The sequence below is a fragment of the Vigna radiata genome, chromosome 4, assembly GCF_000741045.1.
Source record: "Vigna radiata var. radiata cultivar VC1973A chromosome 4, Vradiata_ver6, whole genome shotgun sequence".
NCBI lineage: Eukaryota > Viridiplantae > Streptophyta > Magnoliopsida > Fabales > Fabaceae > Vigna > Vigna radiata.
The window spans coordinates 17830196-17845750 of NC_028354.1; the positions used below are offsets into that span (position 1 = coordinate 17830196).

Consider the following 15555-nt stretch of genomic DNA (forward strand, 5'->3'; position numbering starts at 1 on the left):
TGTAATAACCTTTGTATTTAAAGTGCATACACGAGTCATTGTTGAAAAAAAATAATACAAGAATTAATATAGTAAAACATAATTACTAGATGATTTGCAAAATGATAAAAACTTAATTACTAGATAAAATTAAGCCAAATATCCAATCTCTAGTGTATTATCGTGAAAAACGTTGTTAGTTGTTTTTTCTATTAGAGTTTGTTAAATGAAAACTAGCTTCCATAAGAAAAAGAAGAAGAGAGAAAATATAAAATAACAGAAAAAGATAATAATTTTTTTTATATTCTTACTTAGGCAAAATAACCTATCTATATATGTAAACAATATAATTTAATATAACTATGAATATAAATAAAATAAAATAATAAATATGTAAACTAGTTAATTAACTTAAAAATGGTCAAATCTTTTTAACTAGGAAAAATATAAGTTAAACTAAAATTGTATAATTACTATGATGGCTAACAGTTAAAGTGAGTTTACTCAGGTATAGTTTTGATTAAATAACATAGCTTCAACTTATTTTTGAAATAGCTGAGTGTATGTAAAGAGAATCAGAGAAATGTGTTGGTAATAAGAGTTTGTTTGTCTCGCCTAGTTTATATGATAAAGGCTACTAATTTAGATCACAATATCCATTCAAAAAATACCTTTGAGCATGCAAGATTATATATGTTCTTGCTGAGACGAAGCTGTGATACACCTCAATTTTTCATCTGTTAAAACAATCTAAAAGTGTATATACTCACTCAAGTTCATATCTAAACTAAAAATTGAGAATTTGATACTCTATGCAAATGCAGAATGAAGGTGCCAAAACAAGCTATGTCATAAATATACGGGGAGATTTCAACTGGCATAGGACTGTGTATGATCATATGCTTTCTTCAGCATAGCAGCATGCTTTTGTCCAGTAAGATGAAAATTATAGACTGTCTCACTATTACACACCACGTTACATATAGCACAGATCTTAACTGCTTCAGCTGCTGCTCCACCATCAAGAACCTTCTTTTTCTTTTTCTCCAAGTCTTCAAGGGTTTCAGCTTTTTTTCTCTTAATCTTGTTCCCACTGGTTGATTTGCTCTTGTTGTCTGGTAATTGGGGTCCTATTACGGGATTAGATGACCCAGACGGTTGAACTTGGGTTGGTTTCAATGATTCTCTTAGTTTTTCCAAGTTCCTTTTGTGCTTCTTTCCTAATTTATGTTGGTCCAGCACTTCCTTGCCAGTGCATTCTATCTTGCAAACTTCACAATATGCAGGTTGCACAACCTTAGTTTTAGCTTTTTTTTGCTTTTTATTCAGTATTCCATTGACATGTTGTTGAGCTGCAGTATTTGCCCACCATATAGCCGATTGTTCTGAGCCATTGGATGGTATAGAGATACCCTGCACGGTTGCATGTATTTATGTATTTATTTCCAAATCTAGATAATAACAGTGGAATTAAAAAAATTTAATGGGGAACTCAGACTTGCATACAGCCAACAAACGAACTTCAATATACTCTTCCAATCCTTAATCAGGCAATCTTAAAAACAACAATATAATCAAAACCCAGAGTCACTCAATGAATTTTTCTTTTGAAACAGCGTTCATCAAATGCCTTTTTGGGTCACCATGTGATTTGTGCAGCGTATTTGACAATGACTAATCTCCCCACAAAAACCTGACTAATTTCATGAAAACGTGACTGATCATCTTAGCCGAGTCTCTCCTCCTAGATAGATTTTTCTCCACTAAGGTCTCTATAAACTTAGTTCTACTTGAACCAACATGTTGATAGTAAAGCACTTCTTTATAAAAAATATTTGAAATACACTATGAATGTAGAGAAAATTACCGAGACTATAATTTATAAAAGATAATACACAATGAACTTCTACCATAAAGTATAGATTGAATGACTTAATCAATGTCATAAGCTACCACTCCAATCCTATTAGTAGGTAAAACTTGTTCACTTTCATTTTCACTTTCTCTGACTTTTAGATTGTTTAGATCAATTTTTTTTATGGAAAACCAAAAATAACACGTTCAATGACACAAAGGCAATGACTGCCAAACAAAGTTCATAGTAACCTGAAATCTATAGACAACTTAAATAAATTCAAAATCATACTCCACTCGATTTCACAAATATATAATAGAATATATGTTTACATTCCTCTGGTTACATTCTTAACTTCAGATAACTATGACAGAAAGATAGTTGATATCGAGATAACAAACAATGTCAACTTGATTCATGTGAAACCCAAACAATCAGATAACATAGTGTCGAGGTCATAAAACTTTCATTACCCAGATATAGAGGATGTGTATTTAGATTAGCAAAAGTATGCTCTACTAAGAGGAACATAATGGGTTATGAAATATAGGTTTAAGTAAAACAGTATTGACTAATATGCTAACTACTCTCATACTCATCCATGGCCCTATATGTCCAAAGTCATTTCAATACTGAAATACAAAACCATTGTATAATCTGCAATGCAATAGTGTAAATTTTAATAAGACATGAAATTCTAATGTCAATGAATGAAAATATGAAAGATGTAATAAGAATGCCTAAGCATCAAATATGGTATCCACAGATTTCTACATGGATTTTACCTCCCTATATCTAAGCAAAACAAAAAACAAAGCAGTCATACATCATTGGTAGACACTACGAGCATAGTCAACCAATCATCACTATCAACAAATCAATTTCCTATAATACTTCAACTAGCTGCCACTAGACAATAACATGTTCACTTCTATTTTAATTTTCAACTACTTCATGAAACTAATTGAAATGTACACAAACAAAGATTTAAAAAACTCTGTCGGAACATTTCAACGGCAACCGCAAGGATACAGGGGAGTCCCCAACAGTAGTCTGTATTTGACCACAATTTCCCACAATATCAGGGATCTCAACAAAACTAGGACCTCGACTGCAACTTAAAACCCTGTTGAGACCAATAATTGTTGACCAACATTATAAACATAGTTCTATGCTCTACTCTCTACACATGCAACCACAAAACAGTATAAACCAGTCACAAATATAAAAGGAATCAAACTCATGCATACACATTATCCAAATCCACCTTTTTCCCTTAAAAAAAATAAAAATCAAAACTTTAGCCAAAAACTCGGAAAGAAACAGGCACTTACAGGCGCATAGACAGTTGGGTCAGAACCAAATTGCCTAACAGCCTCTCTGGCAGCCCAGTTCTCGTTTACATAGTACCCAGAATCGGAACCAGCCCCAACATGGGTCTGGGTATAGATCAAACTGGGAATGGGAACAGATTCATGATTCGAATACATAATAGGGTTAGACGGGGGAAGAGAATCAACCCCAGGAGGTTTGAGGGGAAGAGAGGAAGAGGGGTTAGGGTTTTGAGGATAAGAGGGATAATGGATATTCTGAGATGGTGGATGAGCATAAGATGATGAGGAAGGTTGGGGGAAAGAGAGAAGTGGGGTTTCGGTTTGCAACGATTCAGCCCAATTGCCGTACTCCATGACTAGATGAGTTTGAGTAGCATGAAGAATTGAATTGAAGATGATGAAGAAGATGAAAAAGAAAGAGAAGATGCTATATGATTACACTAATTCAAACAAAACTACTTGTCTACAAAGTTTCTGAAAATTATTTGTTCTTTTTCAATAAGATATCCAAAATTAACAAATACAAAAAGATATATCTCCATATTTACCTAATAATAATAACAGATAAATATTAATATTATAATTATTACTATATAAAAATATTATTAGATTTATATTTTTATAAAATAATTATAAAATTAGAAAATAAAATAATTTAATTAATAAAAAATGGTTGTATGTAAAAAAATAAATATAAAATAATAAAACAAATCACTTTGTTTTAACATTGCAAAATTTTTATTAAATTAGAAAATAATATTTATTTTATAGTAATATTTATACTTCTGTATAAAAAATATTTTTTATTCGTGAACATTTTCTTTTAAGTTTATCCTTTTTTAAGTAATTGTTATCATAGATGATTTTTATTTATTTTGTAAAAAAATTAATCATAGATAGTTATTTTATTTTTAAAAAGTAATTCAATTTGGTAAAAAATAGTTTGATCTTTTTATAAAAAAAAACGGAATATTAGTAAATATTCTACACGAAAGTTTCATAAGTAATTACAAGTCATGTGAATAAAAGAAATAACAATAGTTTTGTGAATTAATAATATTTAACCTTTTTCAATTTATTTTCTTTTATTTATCGTAAGATTTTAAAAATAAAGTAATAGATGTAGTAAATTTTTTGAAAAATGATACTTTATTATTTTATTTCAAAAATGTTAAAAGTAAAAATAGAATTTTTTTAATAAGCAACTTCATTATCATATCTTTCTTAAACTTTTTCCTCCAAAATTTTTTTCTATCTTATTTTAGAAATTCTAACTCTTTACTCATTTATCGGAAGATTAGAGATCGTCTGAGGGGTTCCTTGAGGTGAAATCTTCATCTCTAGTCAATTGATTTCAGCTATAGATAGCAAATAGAGATATTGGAGTTGTAGGAGGAATTTTAAAGTTTTTAGAATCGTTGGAGTGTCAATCAAATAAAGAGAAACTAGTTTATTTGATTTGGATTTGGTATGCATATAATATTTGATGTTTGTTTGATGATGTGATGATTAATTTATGAATTTTAATTAAATTTTGAAATTTGGTATGTTGAGTGCTCAATAAAGGTGGTGTATTGAATTGAAAATGGATGCATATTGGTGTGTGTGTGTGTGTGTGGTTTGTTGTTGTTGAGAGTTGTTTATTGATGAATTTGTGAATGTAGATTTAACCAATTTGAACTAATGTGTTTTGCAAAACTTGGGTATGGAATAAATTAGAAAATGATGAGTTTTTGGCATAAAATGAGGGTTTTAACCCTTAAAATTTTAAGATCACGGTTTTGGAGTTTGTAGTTTTGGAAAATATCTTGGAGCCATTTAAGGTAATTGGTAAAATTTGGTAGATCGTCTGGCAAGGAGTCGTCTGGAAATGAGTTATCTAATAAAGAGTCGTCTGGTAGTACGAGTTGTTTAACAATGACTATGTGGTTTGGGATTCAAGTTCAGAGTTCTGGATATCAGTTTTGAACGTTCTTTAGGTTGTTTTGGACTCTTTCGGAGCTATTGGTGAGAGTTTCCAAGTTATTTTCCTTGCTTAGTGTGGGTATCAAGCTATTATGAAAAAAATTATGTTATTGTTTTATTATTATTTCCAGATTATTATAAAAGATTTTTTTTATATATTTGAAATACTTTAAGTATGTGATGTTTTTTTGATGTTATCCTTGTGAATGAAAGTTGTTGAAAAAAGTTCTAAGGAGAAACTTCTTATTGATGGTTACCAAGTGTTGTGTGTATGAATGTATAGAGTTTTGAACTAGAGTTTATCCTGACACTTTGATAATCAATCATTCTCAAGTAGAGAGAGATTAAACATGTAGTGAGAGTAGCTGAAGGTCATTCGTCTAGGAAATTTACCTTTACCAAAGACATTTGTTAAAGAACTAACCTTGTGTAGTAGCTTGGGATAGGCCAATACAAGTATATAAACTACCGTAGTTCGACATTCATATAATATACGGATGAGTCAACTCTAGATGAATTAAGTGTATAACATGTGTGATTAATTTTGCTTGGAATTTTGTGTTTGGTAATGATGTAATAATTATTCTAGAATATTTTTGTTTCATCTAGTTTGCCATTTTGTTTCGGTTTAGTTTTATGTCCTCATGCTTTGTGGTTTTGACATTTAATTGGTATGAATAAAGGATGATAAGATAACTGTTGAGCAAGTGTTGGATGATGAGACAAAAGATGTTTTTTTTTTTCTATAAACTACTTCTAATTTATAACTTTGTTCTAAGTTGGCTTGTATACGAATTTAAATTTATAATTATGTTTTGTATAATTATGATGAAAGTTTTATTTCTCATTTTTGTGATTATTTTATTTTATTAATTATGTGATAACTCTCTTATAATTTAATATTATATTTTGGGATGTTATTATTTTATAATCCAATGTTCTATTATTGTTAATTTAATTAACTATATTTTTTTTTGTAGTTTTTATGAAAAACAATTTATTTAAAATCAATTCTGTTAAAAAAAACTTAGAATTGATCTAACCTTTATAATTTGTTTGATACTGAAACGTTATTATAATTTAGTAATATTAGTTTTAATATTTCAACGACAAAGTTATAATTACCAAGACAAATACTTGTACATTTCCTCAAACCTTTTAATATGGCTACATTCTCTTACAATTTTTAGTAAAACATTTATATTTACCAGTTTTATAATACAAGCTTTCTATTTATTGATTTCTTACCTATAATATAAATTTTTAAGACACAGATTAACAAGACTCCAAATTTTTATTTAGTTTGCTTGCTTAATCAAATGAATATAGTAAATTCTACCTACAAAGTTCTCAAATTAACAAAAGCTTCAAATTAAAATTTATTATTCTATTATTCAATATGATGGTTCGGTAAGAATGACCACCTATTGATTACATTTAATGCGTACCAAATCCTTTATTACACTTGCAACTTGCAAGAATATATTCATTCGCCTAACATTAAGGAACTTGATGAATTCCATAAAATTTCTACTAGTACTAATTCATTACAAAAAAAAAAAAACAAACTCCTGAGTCTAAGAGCTGTCAAAATTCGTGCATAAAAGGCATCTGCAAGATCCTTTTAAAATTTTAACTTTCTCAAAGTAGACTTTTCTTTAGAGTGCAGAATAAGAGGTACATTGATTATTATTATAGTTAAAGTATATTAAAACGTCAACCATTAAAATTTATATGAATTTTGATACACTCTATTTATTTTTTCTTGTGTAGGCCCTTCTTGCCACCTCAAATATTACTCTCAGTATTACATAAATTTTCACTATATGATATTAAAAGAAGATTAATCAAACAAAATAAGTTTCTCTGGTACATTCATAACAGACTGGAGTAAAGCAACAAGGAAGAACATAAAACCTCCGACTTCCCCACAATTTTTACCTCATTTATGTCAACTATTATGAGAAAGATAAGGAATAAAAGAAAAACTAAAAAAATAATAAAGAATCAAACTGACTGCCTCAATACTTGACTGATATTGCAGTATACTTGATTAATGTTCTATCTTATGCCACAGCAGGCATGTCTTTGAGCCATGGATCCAGTGGCTTACCAATTGAGTAAACTATGAAGCCAATCTCACGTAGCTTATCAGCATCAACAACGTTTCTGCCATCAAAAACAAATGCTGGTTTTTGCATGTTGTCAAATATCTTCTGGTAATCAAGAGTCTTGAACTCATCCCACTCGGTTAGAATGCAGAGACCATGGGCATCCTTTGTTGCTTCATAGGCATCCCAAACCACACTGACTTTCTTCACAGTAGTGGGACTTGTGGGCTGCAGGTGGATCGGATGATCCCAATCAAACTTGTTCATTGATAGATCCCTCTGGATTTGGTCCTCAGTTACTTGTGGATCATATATGCTCAGGTTGGCCTTATCCCCAAGTAGTCCCTGGCATACATCAATGGCAGGGGTCTCCCTCGTATCACCAGTGTCTTTCTTGAAGGCAAATCCAAGAATAGCAATCTTTTTGTTTGAAACAGTGTTGAACATTGATGAAACTACACGGTTTACAAACCGGCTCTTCTGATAGTCATTGATCTTGATAACTTGTTTCCAATACTCGGCCACCTCTGGAAGGCCATTGCACTCACAGATGTAAACAAGGTTCAAGATATCCTTCTGGAAGCATGATCCACCAAAACCAACACTAGCATTGAGGAACTTGGGTCCAATCCTTGAGTCCGTACCAACAGAATAGGACACCTGTTGAACATTTGCCCCCGTAGCCTCACAAAGCGCTGACATGGCATTAACAGATGAAATCCTTTGGGCCAAGAAAGCATTGGCAGCAAGCTTAGACAGTTCTGCTGACCAGAGATTTGTGGTGAGTATTCTTTCTTCGGGGACCCATTGAGAATAAACATCCTTCAGAGCTTGAATAGCTTTTTGGCCCTCTGGGGTCTCCCTGCCTCCAATCAGAACACGGTCTGGTTTAAAGAGATCCTGGATTGCGGTTCCCTCGGCAAGGAATTCTGGGTTTGATAGAATCTGGAATTTGATTCCCTTGCTGTTGTGGGTTAGAATCTTCTCTATGGCCTCAGCAGTTTTGACTGGGACTGTGGATTTCTCTACCACAATCTTGTCAGACTTTGAGACATCAGCAATCATGCGAGCTGCGCTCTCCCAGTATGTCAAATCTGCTGCTTTGCCAGCTCCAAGACCCTGAGTTTTAGTTGGGGTGTTGACAGAGACAAACACTATGTCAGCCTCGGAGACATGCTTTTCAACATCAGTGCTGAAGAAGAGGTTCTTGCCACGGCATTGATTCACAACACCATCAAGACCAGGTTCATAGATAGGAAGCTGGTCACTGTTCCAGGCTGCAATGCGGGATTTAGAGATATCCACAACAGCCACTTCGATGGATGGGCACTTAAGTGCAATGACTGCCATTGTAGGACCCCCCACATAACCAGCGCCAATGCAGCAAATCTTCACCATTTTGCTTTTCTAAATAACCAATTGAAATCAGGTTCTAAACAGGTCAGAGTTAGAACACAAGCTTGCAACATAAGTCACTTACATGCTTTATACAACTATCACTTTATATAATAGTATTACAACATTATAATATACACTATCAGATTATGCAAATTGCAATTATTATCATCTAGGAAAACAAGGAAACAGTTCACCACAGCTGCTTATGTCCTCATGAGTTCAAAGAATAGGACGAAAAATCTATCAGGTTTCGTACTATTGAGAAATCATATCAAGCATCATCCTTTTGTTCTACCTAGACTTTAGGATCTAAGACCTGGCCAATCATGGCCAACAGAATTGCATGTTTCTATTTTCGAACAGTTCCTACCCAACATCTTGGAATCAATACCATGTAAAAATTTCATCAGAAAACTAGAAATCTGATTAAACGAGAGTCGAAAGTCAACAGACGAAAATGACCCAATGATGAAGCAGGAACCGATATACGAGCTTATATGAAACCAGATCTAGAACACACACAATCTTTAGTATGACTACTGGACAACCAGTAATACAAAATCAGATCCAGCACCAAGAGCAGAACCATGAACTAAATGCACGTGGTTTCATAACCAAATGCCACCAATCCCAGCAGATCCACAGTCAATTTTGCTTCAAAACAAGGTGACAACAAAAACCCACCGACAAAGTCCTCTAAAGCATCGAAATTTAACAACACAACAACAAAAGAAAGCAAAAACTGCGACAGATCTGTCTCACTTTCACACAAGCCGACTAGCCAAACCCATCAATCACAGATAAAAAAATATATCAGCAAACAAGCAAAACAGCACGATCACACACAAACATAGCATAATTTTCAAAGCAAGAGTGTGTGATGAAACAAACACAGCATAATATTTCACATGAGAGGCAGTAAAAACAGAAAATGAGAGTGTCGGAAACATACCTCCTCCGGAAAAAGAAAGATGAGCCCCTTTGACTAAGGGAGAGAAAGAGAAAATTATGTTATGCTGAGAACGAGCGTGACCAAGGTTATATATATACGCAGCGAAAATCCACCAGCCAAACATGTTATTACCAAAACGGACACCATTGCAGTCGGTGTAAAAAATCTTTCTATTCTTTTCAAATTAAATATTATATATATATATATATATATATATATATAATTTTATTTATTAAAAAATAATTCCTTGTTTTCATCATTAGTTTGTAAGATAATATAAAAATAAAACCACTCACTTAATAAATGGACTGAATTTGCATCTTGAAGCAAATACTAATCTACTTGTTTTAAAAAAAAAATTAGATAAACATATGGAAACAAAAATTTACTTATTTTACTCATTAAAAAATGGACAAACTAACCTATCCTATATAATGGTGTTAATTTTTTTTATTTTTTTTTGTATATCATGTTTAACTAAAAATATTCATCAATTTTATTATATATATAATTGAAGAATTTAATGAAGGATGGTGTGATAATCACATTTTTTTCCATTCATATTATATATTACTATTTGATTATTATAAAATGAGTGTAGTTTTCTATTATACCCTTAGATATATATTTGAATTTGTGTAATGGAAAGGGATAAAAGTGGAAATTGAAGTGATTTTACAGAAACGGACACGAGTTGATGGTTTTGATTCTAACGCAACTGGCAAAGATGGGTTTACAGCTTATTCGCGCGTTCCACGCGTTTTGCTTCCTTTCATTTATCTGTGAGCGAGTCAACTTCAAGCTGAGCATTCTCACAACATCCTCCAACTTAAATATACTTTCATTAAAATATAATTAACACTATAATCAAATAATAACAACAACAATTTCTCTTCATTATTTACTTTTGTTTTCGTCTTTTTTATTCAAACTTAGATTTGCAACTAACTTTAGTTGATTGATTAAGTTGTAAATTAAGAAATCCCATATTAGTTGTACCATGTGCAAGAGAATGAAAGAATATGCATTAGACGTAAATAATGTGCGATTGAAGTAAAGACGTTGGAATATATATGATTATAAGAACTTTAGGTAAAAGGTATTACTAATAATAGTCAAAAAAATAAAATAAATAAAAGGATGTTTACAATTTAATTTGTATTAACTTTTGAAGGATAAAAATAAAAATAAAAGGATGTTTATAATTTAATTATTTTCTAAGTTTGCTTGAATCCATGATTTTGAAGGATTCATTAATCTTTAACTGACTAATACTGAATTCTTCTACTGCCTAATTTTCATATTTAAGAGATAAGACTGTTAAAATAATAACCAGAAACAATATTAAATATTATTGTAAAAAAAATTAGCAAAAGATTGAATCACAAGTTAATATAATTTTCAAATTTATCTGAAGATCAAATTGACAAGAAATGAAGCCATGCATTGCATAAATAAATAAATATATATATATATATATATATATATATATATGTCAAAATTCAATATTTTATTTTCCATAATCTAATTGATTTAGTGGTCAATTGTTTAAATCAATTAATTCTTCAATGCCCTTAATTTTGTCTTTCTGCCTAATTTTAACCTAATCTACCATAAATTCCACAACCTCTAACTTTTCTCTCACGTCTAATTTAACAATATAAAGTACATGTACATTTTCTTACAAAATAAGGCATAAATTGAAAATTCAATAATGCAAAAATCTAAAGAGTCACATTCATGGATCACAAGCTTCCAGATATCTAGTATAATTTTATTATTGGAATTTTATTCCTTGTTTCTAATTGTGAAAATTGTCAACTTTAATTTGAATATAATAAGGATTTATTTTTATTTTATTTTATTTATGAAAAGAAAATTATTTTCTTAATTTCTGTATAATATTTTCATTATTATTAGAAAGCAATGTTTTTCATAATATGATCATTAAGAGTGATTAGGTACAGTTATGAATTGACCAAATCACTATAATTATAGTGCTTTTTCATGGAAGCAGATGGAGCAAGCTTCAAAACTAAGAATGGGCTTTGCTTCAGAAGTTAGTAAATAAATAAATATATAGAGTGCTTTTGAAGACACATAAAACAGGAAAAATTAACAAATTTTTATATTGAATTATAAAAAATAAAACTATTTTGATGATCACATGTCTGTCAATTAAGAAAATGAGTAGCAAAATAATATAATGAGAACAAAAGTTATTATATTCCTTATCTTGTCCTACCAAACTATATGCTAATTTCATCCACACTGTCACACCAAAAACGTGTTTTATGAAAAAAAAAAAATCTAGTTTTATAAAAATATTTAGATTTTATGTTTTAAATAAAATATATTTTAAATTGTTCTGTAATGATAAATTTTATCAGGAAAAATTTTGATCCATTATTTTCAAATCAACTTTATTTTATTATTTATATAGAAGATAACAAAAACTATAGTTGAATTTCATTTTCTAAAAATTCACTCACTAAATTAGTAGGTGAATTTAATGTTGGGATAGAAACAAAGTCTCACATTGGATAAAATAAGAGACAAATATGAATTTATATACACATAGATACCTCCATTAGTAAGAGGCATTTTGGAGTGGTACTAAAAATAAATTCGTGAAGGTTTGGCCTAAAATGGATAATATCTTACTGGTGTGGAGATTGATAACGGTTGATTTAACGTGTTTGTGTGTGTATATATTTTGTGAACAAATCAACTCCTTCATAGCTTTTACCTTGTTTTATCGTCAAGTTTAGTGTGTTTCCTAGTTTTCTTGTGTTTTATTTAGTATATGCTTGTTTTTACCTCTAATCTCTTTGTTTAAGTGTGTGAAATAAATGAATAGGAAGCAATTCTAGTGGAGGAAAACAAGCAAGAACTCAAGGGAACATGTTTTGGAACAATAAAAGATTAATTTGAAGCAAACACCATGTTGGACAACTTTGGAATTGCACAACAACTTGAATTTTAGAATGTTATCAAAATAGCCTGTAGTTGAACGGTAGCTGAGCGGCAACTGAGCTATATGTCTCCAGAATGTTGTAGCTAAGGTGCAGTTGAGGTGCAGCTGAGCGCTCTGTCACTGGAAATCTGCCGCTGGGGTGCAGCTAGGGTGTAGCTGAGCGCCCTGTTCTCTGGAATGTTGCAGCTAGGGTGCAGCTGGGGTGTAGCTAAGCGGTGACGACGCTGATGTGTCAAAATGGGTTATTTAAACATGGGTCTAGCGAATTTTTGGGCATTCTTCTCCTCCTACATTTCATTCTTCACCTAGAGAGATTGGGAGATGCCCTTGGAGGTTGTTTGGGGGTGTCGGGAAGCTCTCTCACTCCTCCTTGGGTCTTCAAGCTTCATCAATGGTGATTTTGCCCCTTTTGGATTGATGAAGAAGATAGGTCACAAATTGGAGATGGAGATGTGAAGGGGAGGCACAAATGGAGCATGGAGCAGCTGCCAAGAACCTTGGGAAAGGTTGTGCATCTTCTCTTTGGTTCCAATTTCTTCCATGTCTCTTCAATTTTGTAGAACCCTAAGTTCTCCATCATGAAGGGTTTTTCCTATTTATTGAGATTAGTTGTAAAACATGAAATTCTTATGTATTTTGTGATGTTAATGATATATGCTTTTCTAATTCATGTTAGTATTCAATTTCTATGCTTAATGCTTGCTTTGGATTGATCACCCATGCATGAACTTTGGTTCTTGATATATTGAGAAATATGATTGAACCTAGAATTGAAATTGAATACCTATTGGATGGAATTGAGAGGTTTGTGAATACATGAGAATGAAATGAATGAATTCTAGTCTTGACAAATTGTAAATACACTATGTTAAATTTCTCGCACAACAATTGTTTGATAAAATACCAAAAAGAGTTTCTTGTGTTGGTTTTGTGCACTTTGTAGTCTAATTAAGTTATAAAAGGAAGAATTGTTATGTGTTGCACAAGTCTCTTGGGAGAGAACGATATTTATCACTTGCTACACTGCGACCGGTGCACTTACCGTTGGTTTTATAGTCAACAGAGATATATGTATATCGAACCTAACTTGATTATAAGATAATCATGTTCGTATATAATATTAAGTCAAATTAAGATAATGATAAACAAACTATATTTATAAAATGAATATAGAATAATAAATAAATTTTATTGATAATTCCAAACATACTTATTTAAGTTGAAACAACTAAATTAGTGTTTGAAAAAAAAATGACAAGTCAAAATATTAAATATAATTATTATAAATGAATGAATAAGTAGTACCTAAGTCATATAATTTAAAGTTTTACCTTTAATAAAGCACATACTTTAATTAGTTCATGGTTTTAAGTGATTTTAACCACAATCATGATTTATAATCTTCTAATGTGGTAGGTCTTTTATTGGGTGGAACAAGATTGAAATGTAACTTCTAATGTCTACATAAAGATAATACATGATCAGGTTTTCCAAACTTGAAACAAACATGTCTTTTAATATGTCAACCTTTAGTATAATGATGTCGTTCGCACTTAAAACATATGCGTCTACTAGAATTTTCCAAAGAAGATTGATTGGGTTGAGATCTTTATTGGAGCATAAGGTTTTTCCTGGTTGTGTCTCTTTTCATCTGTTTATGAACTAAAATAAATTGGTTCATTAATTTAGCTACCCAAATCTTGGCACCATGCACCGACTTAGCCAAGTCTCACCACCAAACTTGACTAGCTTGAAAACCAACCAAAACGAAAACTTTCTTGTACTAAAATTTTTACAGTAGTCATTTGGTGATGTAAAGAGTGCATTCCAACCATCAAATCTCAAAAACTAGGACTTTGAAAATTTTTCAAATCTTAACACCATGCATCGACTTAGTCAAGTTTCACCACCAAACTTGGCTAGACCAAGATTTTTACAGTAGTCATTTGGTGATATAAAGAGTACATTCCAACCATCAAATCTCAAAAACCAAGACTTTAAAAATTTCTCAAATCTTGACACCACGCACCGACTTATTTTTTCTCAATTTAAGCCTATGTTTATTTTCAAACTTTATACAATTCATCACCTCCTCTAGGTGATAAAAGAATCTAGATTATTTTACTAATTCTTCAAACTTAAAGCATATTCTTCTATTATTATACTTCCTTGTTTCAACGACATAAATTCTATTTCTTTTGCTCTCTTCACATCATTTGAAAAATACTTGTGTAAAACTCCGTTATGAACACTTTCTAGGTAATGTTAGCCTTCATCCTTTAAGTAGTCTTTGGTACTATCCCACTAGTATTTAGCTTTTCCTATCAACATAAACACAACATAATTCACCTTTTAGTTGTTAACACGTGTCACAACTCAAAATATTTTCTTTATTCCACGATTTAGCCTTTTCTTGGTCATGTCTTCCAGAAAATTGTGGATGTTTGTTTCTCTTGAATTCAACTAAATCTTATAACTTAGTAGTTCTTTTAGGTCTTTAATTCATTAATAAAGTAGTAGTTATGCCATTAATAGTTTGGCCTGCTTTTGTTAATTCAATGTTCCTTTTATTGTTTGCCATATTGAATTATATAAGTTAATACTTGTAAACAAAAAATCTTATGATGAACGCTTTTTATAGGACTCGTTTGAAATGTTGCTACGATACTACCTTAATGTGACATCTTAATTACCAATTTTATTAGTATTTTTTTTTACCCTACTAATGAAATTCCAAAATATCATATACTCTTTGTATTATATATGACCGACCAAATACATGTCAGACTACTAAGTCGATATGTATTTGATCCATTCCTATTCAGTTATCATAATTATACAAGACACTCAGTCACAATGATTCATGGCTAATTGCAATAAGGAGATTGCTAAAGAAATAATGGGGAGTAAAAAGTAGTGCCCGTAAATTAATCATTGGATGTTACTCCCTTCACCTCCATACCATCCTTCCTCCACCTCCCCAA

The 15555-nt window shown here is 31.2% G+C and overlaps 2 protein-coding genes across 2 annotated transcripts; both read right to left on the reverse strand.

The window, feature by feature from the left end:
- Positions 1-620: 620 nt before the first annotated feature.
- Positions 621-3639, reverse strand: LOC106758654. Its single transcript, XM_014641599.2, has 2 exons — positions 3169-3639; positions 621-1392 (listed from the first exon to the last, which is right to left on the reverse strand). Exons 1-2 carry the CDS (start codon positions 3520-3522, stop codon positions 850-852), a joined length of 897 nt encoding a protein of 298 aa, XP_014497085.1. The 5' UTR covers positions 3523-3639; the 3' UTR covers positions 621-849.
- Positions 3640-6940: 3301 nt separating this feature from the next.
- LOC106759369 (UDP-glucose 6-dehydrogenase 1) lies at positions 6941-9710 on the reverse strand. The gene is made up of 2 exons (XM_014642516.2): positions 9595-9710; positions 6941-8651 (listed from the first exon to the last, which is right to left on the reverse strand). The coding sequence occupies exon 2, from the start codon at positions 8640-8642 to the stop codon at positions 7200-7202; it is 1443 nt and encodes a 480-aa protein (XP_014498002.1). The 5' UTR covers positions 8643-8651; positions 9595-9710; the 3' UTR covers positions 6941-7199.
- Positions 9711-15555: the final 5845 nt, after the last annotated feature.

What these genes read in the sequence shown, in the direction of transcription:
- LOC106758654 (XM_014641599.2), bottom strand. Translation starts at nt 3,522, where the DNA reads ATGGAGTACGGCAATTGGGCTGAATCGTTGCAAACCGAAACCCCACTT. An exon ending in ACCCAACTGTCTATGCGCCT is followed by an intron (nt 1,393 to 3,168) that starts GTAAGTGCCTGT and finishes GCAACCGTGCAG; the next exon opens with GGTATCTCTATACCATCCAA.
- LOC106759369 (XM_014642516.2), bottom strand. Translation starts at nt 8,642, where the DNA reads ATGGTGAAGATTTGCTGCATTGGCGCTGGTTATGTGGGGGGTCCTACA.